Source organism: Peromyscus californicus, unplaced genomic scaffold, assembly GCF_007827085.1.
Source record: "Peromyscus californicus insignis strain IS unplaced genomic scaffold, ASM782708v3 Scaffold_5__1_contigs__length_169319896, whole genome shotgun sequence".
NCBI lineage: Eukaryota > Metazoa > Chordata > Mammalia > Rodentia > Cricetidae > Peromyscus > Peromyscus californicus.
Window position 1 is genome coordinate 35,391,181 of NW_026294573.1, and position 14,490 is coordinate 35,405,670.

The 14,490-nt window shown below is 48.8% G+C and overlaps 2 protein-coding genes across 7 annotated transcripts in view; both read left to right on the forward strand.

The window, feature by feature from the left end:
- The window catches only part of Kdm4a (lysine demethylase 4A), a 50,329-nt gene extending 47,698 nt beyond the window's left edge, over positions 1-2,631 (forward strand). For both annotated transcript variants that reach the window (XM_052716395.1, XM_052716396.1), the window contains exons 20-22: positions 1,175-1,294; positions 1,579-1,671; positions 1,807-2,631. In XM_052716395.1, coding sequence (XP_052572355.1) covers positions 1,175-1,294; positions 1,579-1,671; positions 1,807-1,947 — 354 coding nt within the window. In that variant the 3' untranslated portion in view covers positions 1,948-2,631. The remainder of the gene's footprint in view (positions 1-1,174; positions 1,295-1,578; positions 1,672-1,806) is intronic.
- Positions 2,632-5,224: 2,593 nt separating this feature from the next.
- Positions 5,225-14,490, forward strand: part of St3gal3 (ST3 beta-galactoside alpha-2,3-sialyltransferase 3) — a 230,597-nt gene continuing 221,331 nt past the window's right edge. The window contains exon 1 of one of the 5 annotated variants that reach the window (XM_052718553.1): positions 5,225-5,375. The gene's annotated coding sequence lies outside the window, so the exon portion shown is untranslated. The other 4 variants (XM_052718552.1, XM_052718551.1, XM_052718549.1 and 1 more) reach the window with 4 other exon arrangements.

The following is a 14,490-nucleotide window of genomic DNA, read 5'->3' on the forward strand; positions in this document are numbered from 1 at the left end:
CCTTCATTTGGTTTAGGAAGGTGTTTGCCAGACACACAGCCTCAGTATCCAGAGCTTGTCAGTCATTTTCCCCAAATACAGCCAGTGTTCTCTGTAGCCCTGGCTGGCCCAGAACTCACAGAGATCCGCCTCTCTCCTGCCTCTCGAGTGCTGGGATTAAAGATGTATGCTTCCATGCCTAGCCCAAAGCTGGTATTCTTTTAAAAAGAGAAAAAGCTTATGTAGTCATACAATTGCACAGGTCACAAGTGATTTTCTTTCCATACACTGCTGCTGGGGATTGAACCCAGGGCCTCAGAGACCTACCACTGAACCACACTCCAGCTTAGACACAGGTTTTCCTCTGTGAGTCCCTTATGCAGCCTCAGTTGTCTGGAGATACTTACATACACACCAGGCAGTAAATACAGCAAGGCCCATCGCTCCTGCTCCCTCGTGCTTTGTGGACCTGGCTTTTTACCCCCTGAAGTCTGTGTGCACGGGGGTGGGGGGGGTTGTGGGGGAGTAACGGACGCAGTAGGAGCTGGGGGAGGTTGCTGCTGTCTTTGCTTTGAGTTGCACACCTGGCCTGTTTTGATCCACACCATGGGTTTTGCTGGGAATGCCAGCACGACAGGAAGGCTGATGGTTGGTTTGTGGTGTGTGTTTTGTTTTGTTTTGTTGATGGTGCTGGGCATCAGGGCCAGAGCTACAACCCTAGGCATTTGTTTTGTATCAGGCCACACTGCATAGCCAATGCTGGGCTCACCACGCTCAGCTAGATGATCCTTTCCTTTCTTACCATGTCTCTATTTCGAGAGCACATTTCCTAGAACCACTCAGATACAACCCTAGCATCCCTCCATAGCAGATCCTGGGGAAGCTTAAGACGCAGAGTGGAGAGGACACAAGGATCGTGGATTCTAGAGCCACACATCTGCTTTTGTGCTTGTTACTAAGTGTATCACACCTGCTTGGAGCTTTGTTTTGCTCACCTAGAAGCAGCAGGGTTTCAGATAAAATGAGGCCAAGCCTGTGACTTAGTGCAGCTTTCAGCCCAGAGCAAGCTGCCTTTCCTGAGCCCCTGAGCAGGAGCCTGGCCCGCCCGCCCTCCCTCCCTCCCTGAGTCAGTGATGTTTACCCACCACTGTGCTTAGGCAGAGCTGCTCTTCACTCCCCTCTGCTGTTTCTTCAGAGTCAGGACTGTCTCCAGCTGGGGCCTCCTGCTGAAGGCGAAGTGGTCCAAGTGAGATGGACAGATGGTCAAGTCTACGGGGCCAAGTTTGTGGCCTCCCACCCCATCCAGATGTACCAGGTAGCCAGAGGTTCCTGAGTGGGCATTGGGGGGCGGGAGGGCACTTTATTAACTCCGTGTTTCCTGTTGAGCAGGAGGCTTGTCTTTGCTCTTGAGAACTTGGGGGTCCTAACAGTCTTCAGGTCTGGAGCTGTCTTGGGTTCACTTTGCTGTTGTGCCTTCAGACATGGCAGTCCTTACTTACTGCCATGTTGCCTTCCTCTAGCTATAGGAGATTGCCACTGTGCACGCAGGTCCAGCGGGACTCTGGTACCCTAGCTAAAAGGCCTTTGTTTGCTTGGCAGGTGGAGTTTGAGGATGGCTCACAGCTTGTGGTTAAGAGAGATGATGTATACACACTGGACGAAGAGCTTCCTAAGAGAGTCAAGTCTAGACTGGTGAGTGTATGGTGTGCTCTCTGTGCCCTTAGCTCCTGTCTCAAAGGAAAGAGAACAGGGCAGGAGCGTGTCCCTTTGGTGGTTATTGGTCCGAGTGGCCACAAAGTGACCATTCCCTTGCCTTTTCTTTTGCAGTCAGTAGCTTCAGACATGCGCTTCAACGAAATTTTCACAGAGAAGGAAGTAAAGCAAGAAAAGAAAAGGCAACGGGTCATCAACTCGAGGTACCGTGAGGATTACATTGAGCCAGCACTGTACCGGGCCATCATGGAGTAGATGCTTCCAGAATCTCAGAGGTTCCCAGCCATCAAGGCGAGAGCACTCGAGGGTTCCACAGCACAGCAGACACTTGGAACTCAAGTCTCAAAAAGTAGAGCTGTACAAAGAAAAGGAATGATCAGTACGACCCCATTACCTTCTCACTCCACCCTCATTGAATTCTGCCATGAAAAGACAAGCCTTTTTGGGGACACTTGGCAATAGCTGCTGGTCTCCAGCTGAGGGGCTGACACTGGAATGCAAAGACTGTATCGGTCCCCAGTCCAAACGGGTCAGCTGTGCCTGCTGGGCTGATTGCTCTGTCCCTGGTCCAGGACGTGGCTTCCTTCCGCCCACCTGCATCAGCAAGGCAGAGGTGCTGGTGCTTGACCTGATCCCCTTTTGTATTTATGTGTGTGTGTGACTGAGTGTGTGCGCGTGGGTATGCTCGTGTGCTTGGTCTGGACCAGCTTCTGACAGCCCCTAGTCTTCACTTTCTTCTTTGCCTCTGCAGGGCAAACAAAATGTGAAATTCTGCCCTCAGCTGAGCTGAGTAAGGGCCTGGGGGATGGCTCGAGGTGGGTTGCCATCTGTCCCTACCTGGACTGGTTTCAAGAGTGCTGGCAAAGCTACAGTATTGAGATGCTAAGGAGCTGGCTGCCACCTCTCTGTCTGTCCTTGAAGTAGAACTCAGAGGTTACATACCATGTGCCCATAAACTTTAGGCACAGAGCCCCCGGGGCACAGTATTAGAGGGTGTGGGTAGGGACTACCTTGAAGGGAGAGTTTTAATGGTGGAGACAGGCAGAGCCTGGTGGGTGATTTTTTTTTTTTTTTTTTTTTTTTTTTTTTGTCCAGAGGAAATCGCAGTTATGCAGGGGCTATGGGTTTTTAGGATGAACTGGGGCCATTGGAGGCCAGGGCAGGTGTAGCTATGCCCTTGGTCGGGGGTGGGGGTGGGGCTGATTGCAAGGGGGGGGGCGGGTGGGACTAGAGGGCAACATTGAAGGGGTTAAACAGGTTTTTGCTCCTCTTGAATTTGTCTGCCTGGGCCTGGTATTGGAGGGCTTCATACCTTGCTCTGTATACAGGAGTCGGAGTCAGATTTATAATACTTCCCCTTTTTTGTTACCTATGAACTCTATAAACCAAATTATTTTGAAAACTGGTGCATTACCTTGTTCTTAGCAATAAACTGTTGAACAGAGGATGGACTGTGGTCTGCCCCATGGAGCCCTAGTGGCCCAGGGTCAGGCTGTGGAGCAGGGCCTGGAAAGCTGTTCACACAGGTGGGTGCCGTCCTTCAGCATTAGGCAAAGCTCTGTGGTCCATGAGCATCCAGGGCCTTGTAGCTGTGGGTGCCTCATTCTGCTTTTCCTGGAGGAGGTAATGGAAAAGTGTTAGACTACAGTCTTCTCAAGCGTTTTTTTACTTGAACCCCATTTGATATCCTCACTGTCCTGGGCCAAGTCCCTTCCATTCGTGTGGTACCAGGAGGGAGTAGGGTATAGTCTCAAGCTAGAGACTTGCTTTCCCAGTGGGGTGCAGCAGCAGCTCCCTGCAAAGCCTGTGGTAGGTGAGTGTTTGCCTGAGCTGTGGGGCAGCTGCTAGGTTGAGTAGTTGCCGGGCTTCTGCACAGCCTAGCTGCTCCAGCTAGCCTTAGCTTTGTGCTCCTGCAGCAGATCACTGTGTGCAGAGTCAGTACTGCTTTGTCTTCCTGGAGCTGCGGGGTGGGGCTCTGCTGGGGATTGGTTGTGGTCAAAGGGAAGAGCAGAGTTTGAAAGATGTTTTTCGACGCTGACTCATCAGCGCCAAGGAAAGGAGGTTGACCTCTGTTCTTCACTCAGGGGTTCTCAGGGAGGTATGGCTGGGGAAGCCAGGTAGGGCTAAGCTTTCCTGGAATGGTACGTGGGACCCAGAAGCACTGGGAGGAGGGAGAAAAACTTAATTTTCTCAGGTACCCATAGTTATCCCCATGATGCTGAAGGGCTTGCTAATGGGGTGCTCGGTGTAATCCCAGCTCTATGGGAACTGAAGATTGAATTTACGTCTTTGACTGTATCAGGCAAACACTGCTGCTGAGCTACATCCATCCACAGCCCTCTCCACTCTTCCGTTCCCCAAAGATGGGTCCACCATGGGATGGAGAGATGGCTTAGCCATTAAGAGCACTTGCTGTTACAAGGGACCCAGGTTCAGTTCCTACTACCCACTTGGTGGCTTGCATCTACCGTAACTCCAGTTCCAGGGGGTCTGAGGCACCAGAACATACATGCATGCAGTCAAAGAACAAAACACAGGGACCCACCAAGTTGTCCGGTCTGGAGTGTTTAATCCTTCAGTTTCCGGAGTAGTTGAGTGCACACCAACTCTACCGCCCTTGGGCAAGTCAACCATTTAAAAACACTTTTGGCCCGTGTAATACCTATAAGAAAACTCCAGCTCAAACAAGTGATGGGACTTTCCCAAATCTCACAACCTGGCCTGTGGGTTTTTGTTCTGGGCCTTGAGCATGCAAAACTTAATAGTGCAGTCAAGTCTAGGCTTATGAATGACCACAGCCAAAGGCTGAGTGTGTTTCACAGCAGCTTTTTGCCAAAGCAAAAGGAACGCCTTATGTAGAGTAGGGTCCAATGTTTGGGTTGGCATCCAAGAGTGGCAGGTTAAAAGTCCCCACCTCCTCTTCGGGAAAATTCTGAATTACACTCTGCCTTAGGTGGATTATGGGCTCTGCTGCGGGATGAGGGAGCGACCTCCTGAACTGCTTGGGTATGTGGGGTGTCTTTGTGGCCCACCTGTGACATTTATACGAGACTCAAATTGGTAATAACGAGCCCTGTGGGGACTTGGGTGGCCTATCACCCCCATAGGATTGGACAGGGCCTTAGGAGGCGTTTTGGGGGCAGATCACGACCGCTAGCACCTAGGGAACAGGCCCACGGGGGCTGGGTCCTGCAGCGGCCCGGTCCAGACAACAGAGCGGTGGGGTGGGGGCAGGAGGCTTCTTCTGGGAGCCAGAAGCGACCTGACCGCAGCGGGGCCGCCCCACGATTGGCGGGTCCACGCGGCGCTCCTCCCTAGCCCCAAATCCCGCAGCCCGGGGGATGTGGGGAGGACTCGGCCTCCGGTTTCTATTGGGTCTCCCGGGTTCGGGCCCGCCCGCCTACCCCTGCGGCGAAGCCCCGCATTGGCCTGCCCGGCGCCCCGCCCGGCTCCCGGTGCGCCCATTGGCTGCCGATGCCCGACCCCCGGCGCGACCGCCGAGGCGGACCGAGGGATTGGTGGTCCCGCCGCTGCGTCCTCACCATGGCGGCGCCCGTGCAGCCCGCCGCGTCCTGGGCGCCCGCCGGGGTCCCCTCGGCTGTCCCCGCTATTCGGGCTGCAGCCACCTCCCCGCTCCGCGTGCGCCCTGGCGCCGCCCGACCCCGGCCTCCCTCTCCGCTGCGGTAAGGCCTGCCCCGCGCCCCGGCGCAGTTCTCGGCCGCCGCGCCCCTCCCCCGGTCAGGCCGGCCCGAGCCGGGCTGGGGACCGAAGCCCGGGCCCGGGAGGGGGCCAGGCCCGAGGAGGAGGGCCGTGCGAGCGGGGCCGAGCGCGCAGAGGTCACCTGCGTGCAGCGCCCCGGAGCGCGCGACTCTGGGCGCAGAGGAGGGACGCGGTCACCCGGGACCCGCTGTGGGACGAGCGCAGGAAAGTCCCGGGAAAGCCTAGCGGGAGTCAGCAAGAGTAGCGGTTGTCATCTCTGCCTTCCCCGGGGCCAGATCCTCGGAGTGACCGGGTCAGTTTGTCAGAGTACGCCCCCTCACTGCCTTTCCCTCTGGAGTGTGTCTCCATTGTCTGCTCGGTGATCTTGTTTGTGAGAGAAAATCTTGGCGAGGTCGGCAGATTCGGTTATGAGGATGTCCCACTGATGTGTTTAGACTCCTTTTTACAACAGCACTCATTTTTATGATTCCTCAATAAACCTCATTTTCGTTTGTTTTTCTCGCGTACGGGGAGGGAGTGAAAACGGTAAAACTGAGTCACTGCAATTAGCCGAGGAAGTGACCCGGTGACGAGAGACAACTGTTATCCCAGAAAGCAAAGAGTACTTAACACATTTCTGAGCGGTCCTTTGAATTATTGGTACTGTAGGTAGTGGACTATGAAGATAGAAAACCACGAATTAAGTTCCCGCTATGTAGCACAGTAGACATCATGACAGTTTCAGTTGTGTCTGTGAACTTTCAACTAGAGACTCAGAGGATCGGTAGCCCAGGGCCATAGGTGCACACCTGTAATAGCACCCAGAAGCTGAAGCAGGAGGATTGCTTCAGAGGCCAGCCTGGACTATATAGAGTAATACCTGGTTAATAAGAGCCACATAGCAAGACCCAGCCTCAAAAGACTGAAGAGAGAAAAAAGATCGGAGGATTAAAAGTCGGAGCAAAACCGTATGACCAAATGGGAGTTTCATATATAACCTAAGGTAGTGGACATTTTGAAGTATGAAGTGGTGCCAATTTCTCCATTTCACAAGTCTGAAGTCTGTCTCATGACAAGTAAGTTATTAGTGGTGGAACAAGGCAAGTGTGTTCTTAGAGACTAATTGGCTTGCTCAGACAGTCAAATGTCTACTGAATACATGTTTTGTGCAAGGCATTGACTTGAGGGAAACTCAGGCAATTAAATTAAAATATGGAACATGTTCCCATGGACCTCTGTAGGAGAGTTGTGTGAATGAAGCAGACACAAATGATAGCATGGTGTGGCCTCTAGAATTCCAAGACCGTGGGTGCCGTGAGAAATCCAGAAGAGGAGAAGTGAGTGTGCTTAAGGGAGGCTTTAGGGGGGAACTGGAGTTTTGAGTCGAACCACAAAGAGTGGAAAGGCTGCTTGGAGAAGTGAGGAGCTGGAGTGTGGTGGGGAGGACCCAGGAGTGCGGGTGGGGGGTTCCAGGGCTTCGTAGAAAAGGAAAGGGCGATGAGGTTCTACAGAAGGCAAGCTGGAGGCTGGGGATGTAGTTCAGTTGGTGGAGTCCCTATCTAGCATGCAAGGAGCCCTGGATTTGATCCTCAACATCGCATAAAACCAGGTAGGGTGCCGCTCTCGCCTAGAATCCTAATACTTTGGAGGTGGAGACAGGAGGATCAAAAGTCCTCCCTGGCTAAAATGATAAATTTGAGGCCAGCATAGCATAGGCTACTCATGACCCTCTCTTAAAATCAAAAGGCAGGCTAAAGAGGCACCCTTGACCCATGGTCATGTGGACCTAGACTTGTCAGGAAAGAACTCAGTAAGTGGCAGTTAGGTTGTACTGTCACTTTTATAGTTAGACTCAGTCACCACAAGCTGCAGTCAAAGCTGCTTCTTGCCTTCATTTACTGGCTTTGTGCGGTTGGTGACCGGCCCTAGGGCTGCCACCACACTGCTCTGACATCGGTTTCTTTCAGTTCTTGGAGTCATCACACTGATTTGGAGCCTGATGTGTCTGGGAATTGCCCCCAGAGTCCCCTAAACATGTTTTTCTTTCTTCCTGTTAATCCTCTCTCAGCCTCACCCGTGGGTGCGCCACTTGTCTGGCTCCTTACTGTTTAGTTAGGCCCAGAGCAGCCTGACCTCAGCAGATTATTGCCATACCCTTTGGTAGATCGCATTTTCTAGGTCGGTAGAGCTACTTGGCTTGGTGTTTCGTTGTTTGAGCTCCAATGTATTTGCACATGTTGGCTTTTTCGGTCTTCAATGACCCCCTTCGTTCTCAGTCCTTGCCCCTGGCTGGTGTTTTATGGCCATTTGATAAGGAACTTCCTCTGTAAAGCCTTTTTGTACTTTTTTCCCCACCTAAATGAGCCGGCCTCTCTGATGATGGGGCTCTGCCTTTTGTATTTGTTTTAGGTTGGTTTTCTTGTGTGTGGATGTGTTGTGTTTTTTTTGGTGGTTCTTTTGTTGTTCTGTTTTTTGAGACAAAGTTTCTCTCTGTAACAAAGTCCTGGCTGTCCTGGAACTTGCGTTATAATTGTAGATCACAGAGATCCTCCTGCCTCTGCCTCCTGAGTTCTGGGATTAAAGCTGTGCACCACCATGCCCAGCTATTGTTTGGTGATTTTTGAGGCAAGATCTTGTCTAGCCCAGGCTGGTCTTGAATTCTTTTTTTCCTTTTTAAACAGGACTTTGTGCAGCCCAGGTTGGCCTCAAAACTGAGTGTTGTAGCTGAGGATGACCTTGAACTCAGAACCTTCCTGTCCCCTCACTTCTGCAGTGCTAGGATTAGAGATGGGGGTCACCTGATTCCAGGCTTCGAAGTTTGCTCTTTTGCCATAATTCCTTTATTGTCTCTTCCACTTACAGCATCAGATGTACTTTTAAAGGCATGGCCTGTCTTCTCCGTCATCTGGCACAGTGCTTTACATAGTAGGTACTTGGCATATATATGTATTGTATGTAGAAAATAGTGTTTTTATGCAGGTAATACTGTAGTTACTGTCTCTACTGTTCCTGTCCACTGTGATTGCTGGTCACTGCTCTCTTGCAGTATACTCAAAAACTATTCTAACTAAAAGAAAAAAGAGGCGGGGGTAGGGGAGTGGGGCGGCGGGGGAGTGTGACTCAGTTGGTGTGCTTGTGTTGAGCATTTTTTGTGAGGCTCTCAGTTCCGTCCCCAGCACTTCACAGATAGGTCATGGTTGTGCACACCTGTAACCCCAGCATTCTGGAGGTGGAAGCAGGAAGGTCAGCCGATGAAGATGTCTCAGTTGGTAAAGGCACTTGCTGCCACGCCTCATGACCTGAGCTTGATTCCTGGAACACCCCCATGTTAGAAGAAAATAATTGGTTTCTACTAGTTGTCCTCTGACAGCCACATGGGTGCTGTTTGGTGGGCAAACAAAAAGAGAGACAAACGTTAAAAAAAAAAAAAAAGTTCAAGCTAATCTTCAGCTGTTTGTGGAGTTTGTTGAGACCAGCCTGGGCTATATGAGATCTTCTCTCCCCACCTCCACCCCTCAAAGAAAAAGAAAATAGCCTTGAATAGGATAGCTATAAAAATATCCTTTGTGCAATCAAGATATTTGTCATAAAACATGCAAATAAAGTTGGCAATATGAGAGGATGCTTTACTGAGGGATTAGGGGTATTGGTCAGCATAGTTTAGAGTAAGCTAGAGAGTAAAAGAAGTCTCGATAGCTTCCGGACTTAACAAAACCAAAGTTGACTCACTATGCATGCCACCCATTTGTCACAAGCGTACAGGCACTGTGCTGGTCTCACTAGCTCAGGGATGGAGACATTTGGAAACTAGTGGATGTTCGAGTGGGTACCAGCTTTTACAGCTTCAGTTCTGTTACTTTTACTTGTGTTTCGTCCGTCAAGATGTGGCACATGGCCTTGCCTGACTTTAAAGCAGGATCAGGAAATACAGACTTAGCTTATGACTAATGCAAAAAGAGCCCGAAGTGTTTTGGCTCTAAGGACTACTACATATTCTGTGGGTGTCGACTCTCAGACCATTGAAGATGAGTTGGGTGGGCACCAGAGGCAGGTGGTATACAGAAGGATGGGTTCAGGGCCAACACCCCATTACAACCTGTGTAAATACTCATAAGCCAAGGCCAGAAATACAATACATCACACTCCAATTATAATGCAGCCATCCCGAAAGTATTACTGTTGTTTTGTCTTGAGAGAATCTCATGTAGCTCTGGCTGGCCTGGAATCCTCTATGTAGCTGAGGATGACTGAACTCCTGATTCTCCTGCTTGCCCCTCTCAAGTGCTGTAGCATTCTGAGATATCCAAAACTAAAAAGGTCAAATTAGCCTGGCACAGTAGCACGCACCTGTACTTGACACTCAGGACCAGAGACAGGAAGATGGAGAGTGTAAAGCTAGCCTCAGAAAAACCTATCTCAGAAATGATTAACAGCTAAGATATAGTTCGTTCAGTTAGTAAAGTATTTGCCCAGTGTACACAGAGCTCTGGGTTCAGTGTCCAGTACTGTGTGAACTGAGTGTTGGAGCATGTCTGTAATTAGCATTCGAGAGGTAGAGGTAGGAGGGTCACAGTTCCAGGTCATCCTTGGCTACACAGAGTTGGAAGCCAGCTTGGGATACATGAAGCCCTGTTTAAAAACAAACACCCCAGATATAATAAGTAGTCTAAATCATATTTAAGCTTTTTCATTTAAGAAGTCAGGGAGAGGGGAGCCAGAGGCAGGAGTATTAAATTCAAGGGGAGCCTGGGCTACATAAGTAAGACCCTGTCTCAGAATACAAAATAAATAAAGTCAAGAGTACAATAATTTGAGATGCATTTAATTGGTTTAATTGGATTTAAATGAGGCTTCGAGCTTGGTGTTCGGATTCTTTTGCTAACAGAGAAGCTAAGTGCTAGTTGGAGGTGACTCCAGAGATAGAAAAGCTAACTTTCTGACTTTGGGTCTTGGCTCTGTCACTGACTAGCTGTCTAATATTTAACAAGTTTTTCGTTTTGTTTTGTTTTGTTTTGAACTTCCTGTGCTGGAGTTTGATCTTGTGCATGCTGGGTAAGACCTGTGCCACTGAAACACGTAACCATCCAGTGTCTTATCTTGTCCTTTTCCAAGCTGTTTCCTGGACTCCCTGAGGACACCCAAATCTGAGGATGTACAGATCTCTTACATAAGATAGTTTAGTATTTACATATAACCCCACACAGACGGCCTCTTTAATCACCTGTGACTATAGCCCATGATATAATGTAAATGCCATGTGAATACTTTTTGTGTTCTGTTGTTGAGGGAACGATGGCAAGCAAAACATCCTTGCATGTTCATTGCGGATACGTCTTTCATTTGCTTTTTATATATTGGTTTGGTACTCACTCTCAGACTTGTGGCAGTCTTCCTGTCTCTGTCTCCTAAGTGAACAGATTATAGGCATGAACCACCGTGCCTGACTCAACACATGTTTTTTTTTTTAGTTTAGTTTTGTGTTTTGACAAAGGGTCTCTAGCCCAGGATGTCCTGTAATTCATTATGTAGCTGGGGGTGACTTGAGCTTCTTACCCTTCGGCCTCTGTTGCCTGGGTGCAGGGCAGCATAGACCACATGCCCATCGAACATAATAGATTTACAAAATTTTGATTACGTGGGGTGTGTGTGTGTGTGTGTGTGTGTGTGTGTGTGTGTGTGTGTGTGTTCAGGTACTTGCAGAGATGAGAAGAGGGTGTCAGATCCCAGGAAACTGGAGTTACAGGAGGTTTTGAGCCCCCTGGGGTGGATGCTGGGAACTGAACTCGGCTGCTCTGCAAAAAATATACAGTATTTTAAAATTTTCTTTATATATGCTATTATTTGTGTGGGGGTGTGCCATAGCATGCCTGTGGAGGTCAGAGAATGAGTTCGTGGGTTGATTCTCTTCCTCTACTTTTTTTTTTTTTTTTTTTTTTTGGTTTTTCGAGACAGGGTTTCTCTGTGTAGCTTTGCGCCTTTCCTGGGACTCACTTGGTAGCCCAGGCTGGCCTCGAACTCACAGAGATCCGCCTGGCTCTGCCTCCCGAGTGCTGGGATTAAAGGCGTGCGCCACCACCGCCCGGCCCTCTTCCTCTACTTTTATGTGGGTTTTGGGGATGGAAATTAGTCCTCGGGCTTGCACAGCATACGCTTTTACCTGCTCAGCCACCTCTCCGGTTCCCAGACATTTTTTTTTTTCTTTTCATATATTTTTCTATCTGTGATTGATAGAATGTGGAACCGGTAGAGATGGAGAGCTGACCACCTTAGAACAAGGGTGAGACTCAGGGTTTTGTGGAGGTATTAAAGGGGCCAGCTGTCAGGTTGGGAATATAAAGTAATGGTGTTCTAGAGAAATTAATGCCTAATTTAAAGTCTTAGTTAACCATTGGTCATTAGGTAGATGTGGGTTTCAAGGGCTTTTCACCCAGGAAACAACGTATGCCCAGGCCTAGAGACCCAAGAACATGCCTACATCTTGAGGCTGCTTGTGTGGTCGAAGTGCAGAATGTCTTCAAGCCATGAGTGGAAATGATGCAAAAGTCAGTCAAGAAGATTGAGCTAAAGCCTTGTGAGTTAAAGCTTCATCCTGAAGATGATTAGGGGCCAGAGAAGGATTGGACGGTAGGAAATGACATTATCAGCTTTGCCTTTTGGGAGGATCGTGTAGGGAGGAGGGAGAAGGCTGACTATCTTGCTGTAGAAAGCTCTGAGGTTTACAGCCACAGTCCCATGCCTACTACACGAGTCATAAAATATTTATAGATGAGATTACGTGATGTAAGAGTGGAGGAAGGATGCTGGAGGCTGATACCGTCAGATGACAGGTGTGTTCATGCACGGAAGTGCAGAGAAGAGCCAGCGAACCAGGTAGATTTCAGTCAACTTGGCCAGTTTCTAACGTATGACCTTGGGCAGGCTGCAGACCTCTTGTATCTTCCTGATTTTCAGATTCGAGAATTAGAGATAAAATTTCTTAACTTCCACGGTTGTTGTGATGATCGGCTAGAATAGATCCAAAAAGCCTGGGCCTGTGCTGCTAGATGTGTAAGGGATTTCTGCGTCTGTCCCTGTCTCTCTTGCGTGTATGAATGCTTATGTGCGTTTGTGTGGCTGTATGTGGAGGCCAGGTATTGTTCCTCAGGAGCTGTCCACAGCTGTTTTTTTGAGACATGGTCTCCCCCTTACCTGAGCTCTGTGACTAAGCTAAGCTGATTAGCCATCAACCCCAGCAGTCCTCCTGTCTCCTTATCGTTGGGATTACAAACATTCACTAATATATACTTGTTTATGTGGGTCCTGGGAAATCAAACTTAGGTCCTCCTTCTTATGTGGCAAGCACTTTACCACTGAGCCATGCCCACAGCTCCATAAAGGACCTCTTGTAATAAAAATAATGATTTTATTGTTCCTAACATTTAGTATATAGTACCTCAGCCATGGTGATGTTCATTAGTCTTAAATTCCCCTCACTAAATATAACCACCGTCTGCTTCATGTTTTTTTATGTCTTTGAAGGTGATTGATGCTGCTTGTCTGGCAATGTTAGGCATAAGGGAATTATTCTGACATTAAGAAGGGAGAGTTGATGTGGATAGCATATCAATTAAAGCAGTGTTTAAACGCTAACCAGTTCTGTCCCCAGACCTCGTGCAGAAGTGACATGAACGTACACCACGTTCCACCGCTGCCGCTGGTGATAGAATGAGCCGAGCTGCTGACATGTTCGCATCTCCTTGGTCTGTTCTTTCTGACTTCTTCCCCCTTGAGATTTTACTGTCCGACTGTCTTCTGGTGGCTTTTTTTATAAGGATGGTGATAGGTTTTAATTCAGATTTTTTTTTTCTGTCAGCTTCCTCTTGAGCCATCCTGGATTGACACAACCTGCTCCTCTGAACTCTGCCGAGCTTAGCCTGTTTTGTTCTGATGGCCCTTATCTGTTACCGAGTCAGTATTTCTGTCTGTATCTTATCAGTGTCTCTTTCCTTCCTGTCAGATTTTCTTCCAACATAATGATAAGGGAGTATGTTTATTTGCTTTGTTTCCTTCCAGACAGGGTCTCTCTGGCTGTAGTGGAACTCACTCTGTAGACCAGGCTAGCCTGGAGCTCACAGAGATCTTCCTGATTAAAGGCATACGTTACCATGCACAGCAACCTTTTTTCCCTTTTAAATGTGGTGCCTGTGTGGGTGTGTGTATCCATGTGTTCGTGTGGATGTCAGCCCTCGCCTTTCATCCTGTTTGACAGATGTCTGTGGTCCGCTGTACCAGGCTAGCTGACCTGTGAGCTTTTGAGGGTTCTCCTGCTTCCTCTTCCCGTCTCATAGCACTGCCACATTCATGCGGCTGCGCCTCACTTTTACATGGGTTCAGGGGATTCGAACTCAAGTCTTTGTGCTTACATGGCTCATGCTTTACCCGCTGAGCCATCTCCTTACCCGCAATGTATTATTGTACGTATATGTGTGCGTGCTTGTGCTCATGCCTGTGTGCATGGAGAAGCCAAAGATCAGCTTTAGTTAGTTGTTCCTCAGAAACCACTGCCTTGTTGTTTTGTTTGTTTGTTTGTTTGTTTTGTGAGATAGGGTCTACTACAACCTGGAGCTTACCAATTAGGTAAGCTAGGCTGACCTGCTGGCGAGCCCTAGGGAGCCCCTAGGATCCACCTGTCTCCCCACCTGCCCAGTGCTGGGATTATAATGCTCATGAGGCAAGCCCTTTACCCAGCCTTATTGCATCCTGTGTTTAGAAAGTCAGACTAGTTGGGAAACCCTGTAACTAGGTGTTTCTGAGACATTTTGGCTTCAGGATTTCTTTTACAGTTAAAATATTAAACACTCCATAGAATGTTCCTCTTTGTGGGCTTTGTCGATTAATTTACTATATATTAGGTGTATTGAATGCATTAAAAGTTACTGGAAGGCCGATGAGATAGCTCACTGAGATGGCTCTGACCTCCACCCCTCTCTCTGTCTCTCTGTTCCTCTCTCTCACCTATGTCAGTAAATCACTGTTAAAAAGTTATTAGCTACTAAGAAAACTTTAGATCACAAGAATGCACAGGTGTATTTTCCAATAGCTGTGATAGCATGAATCATA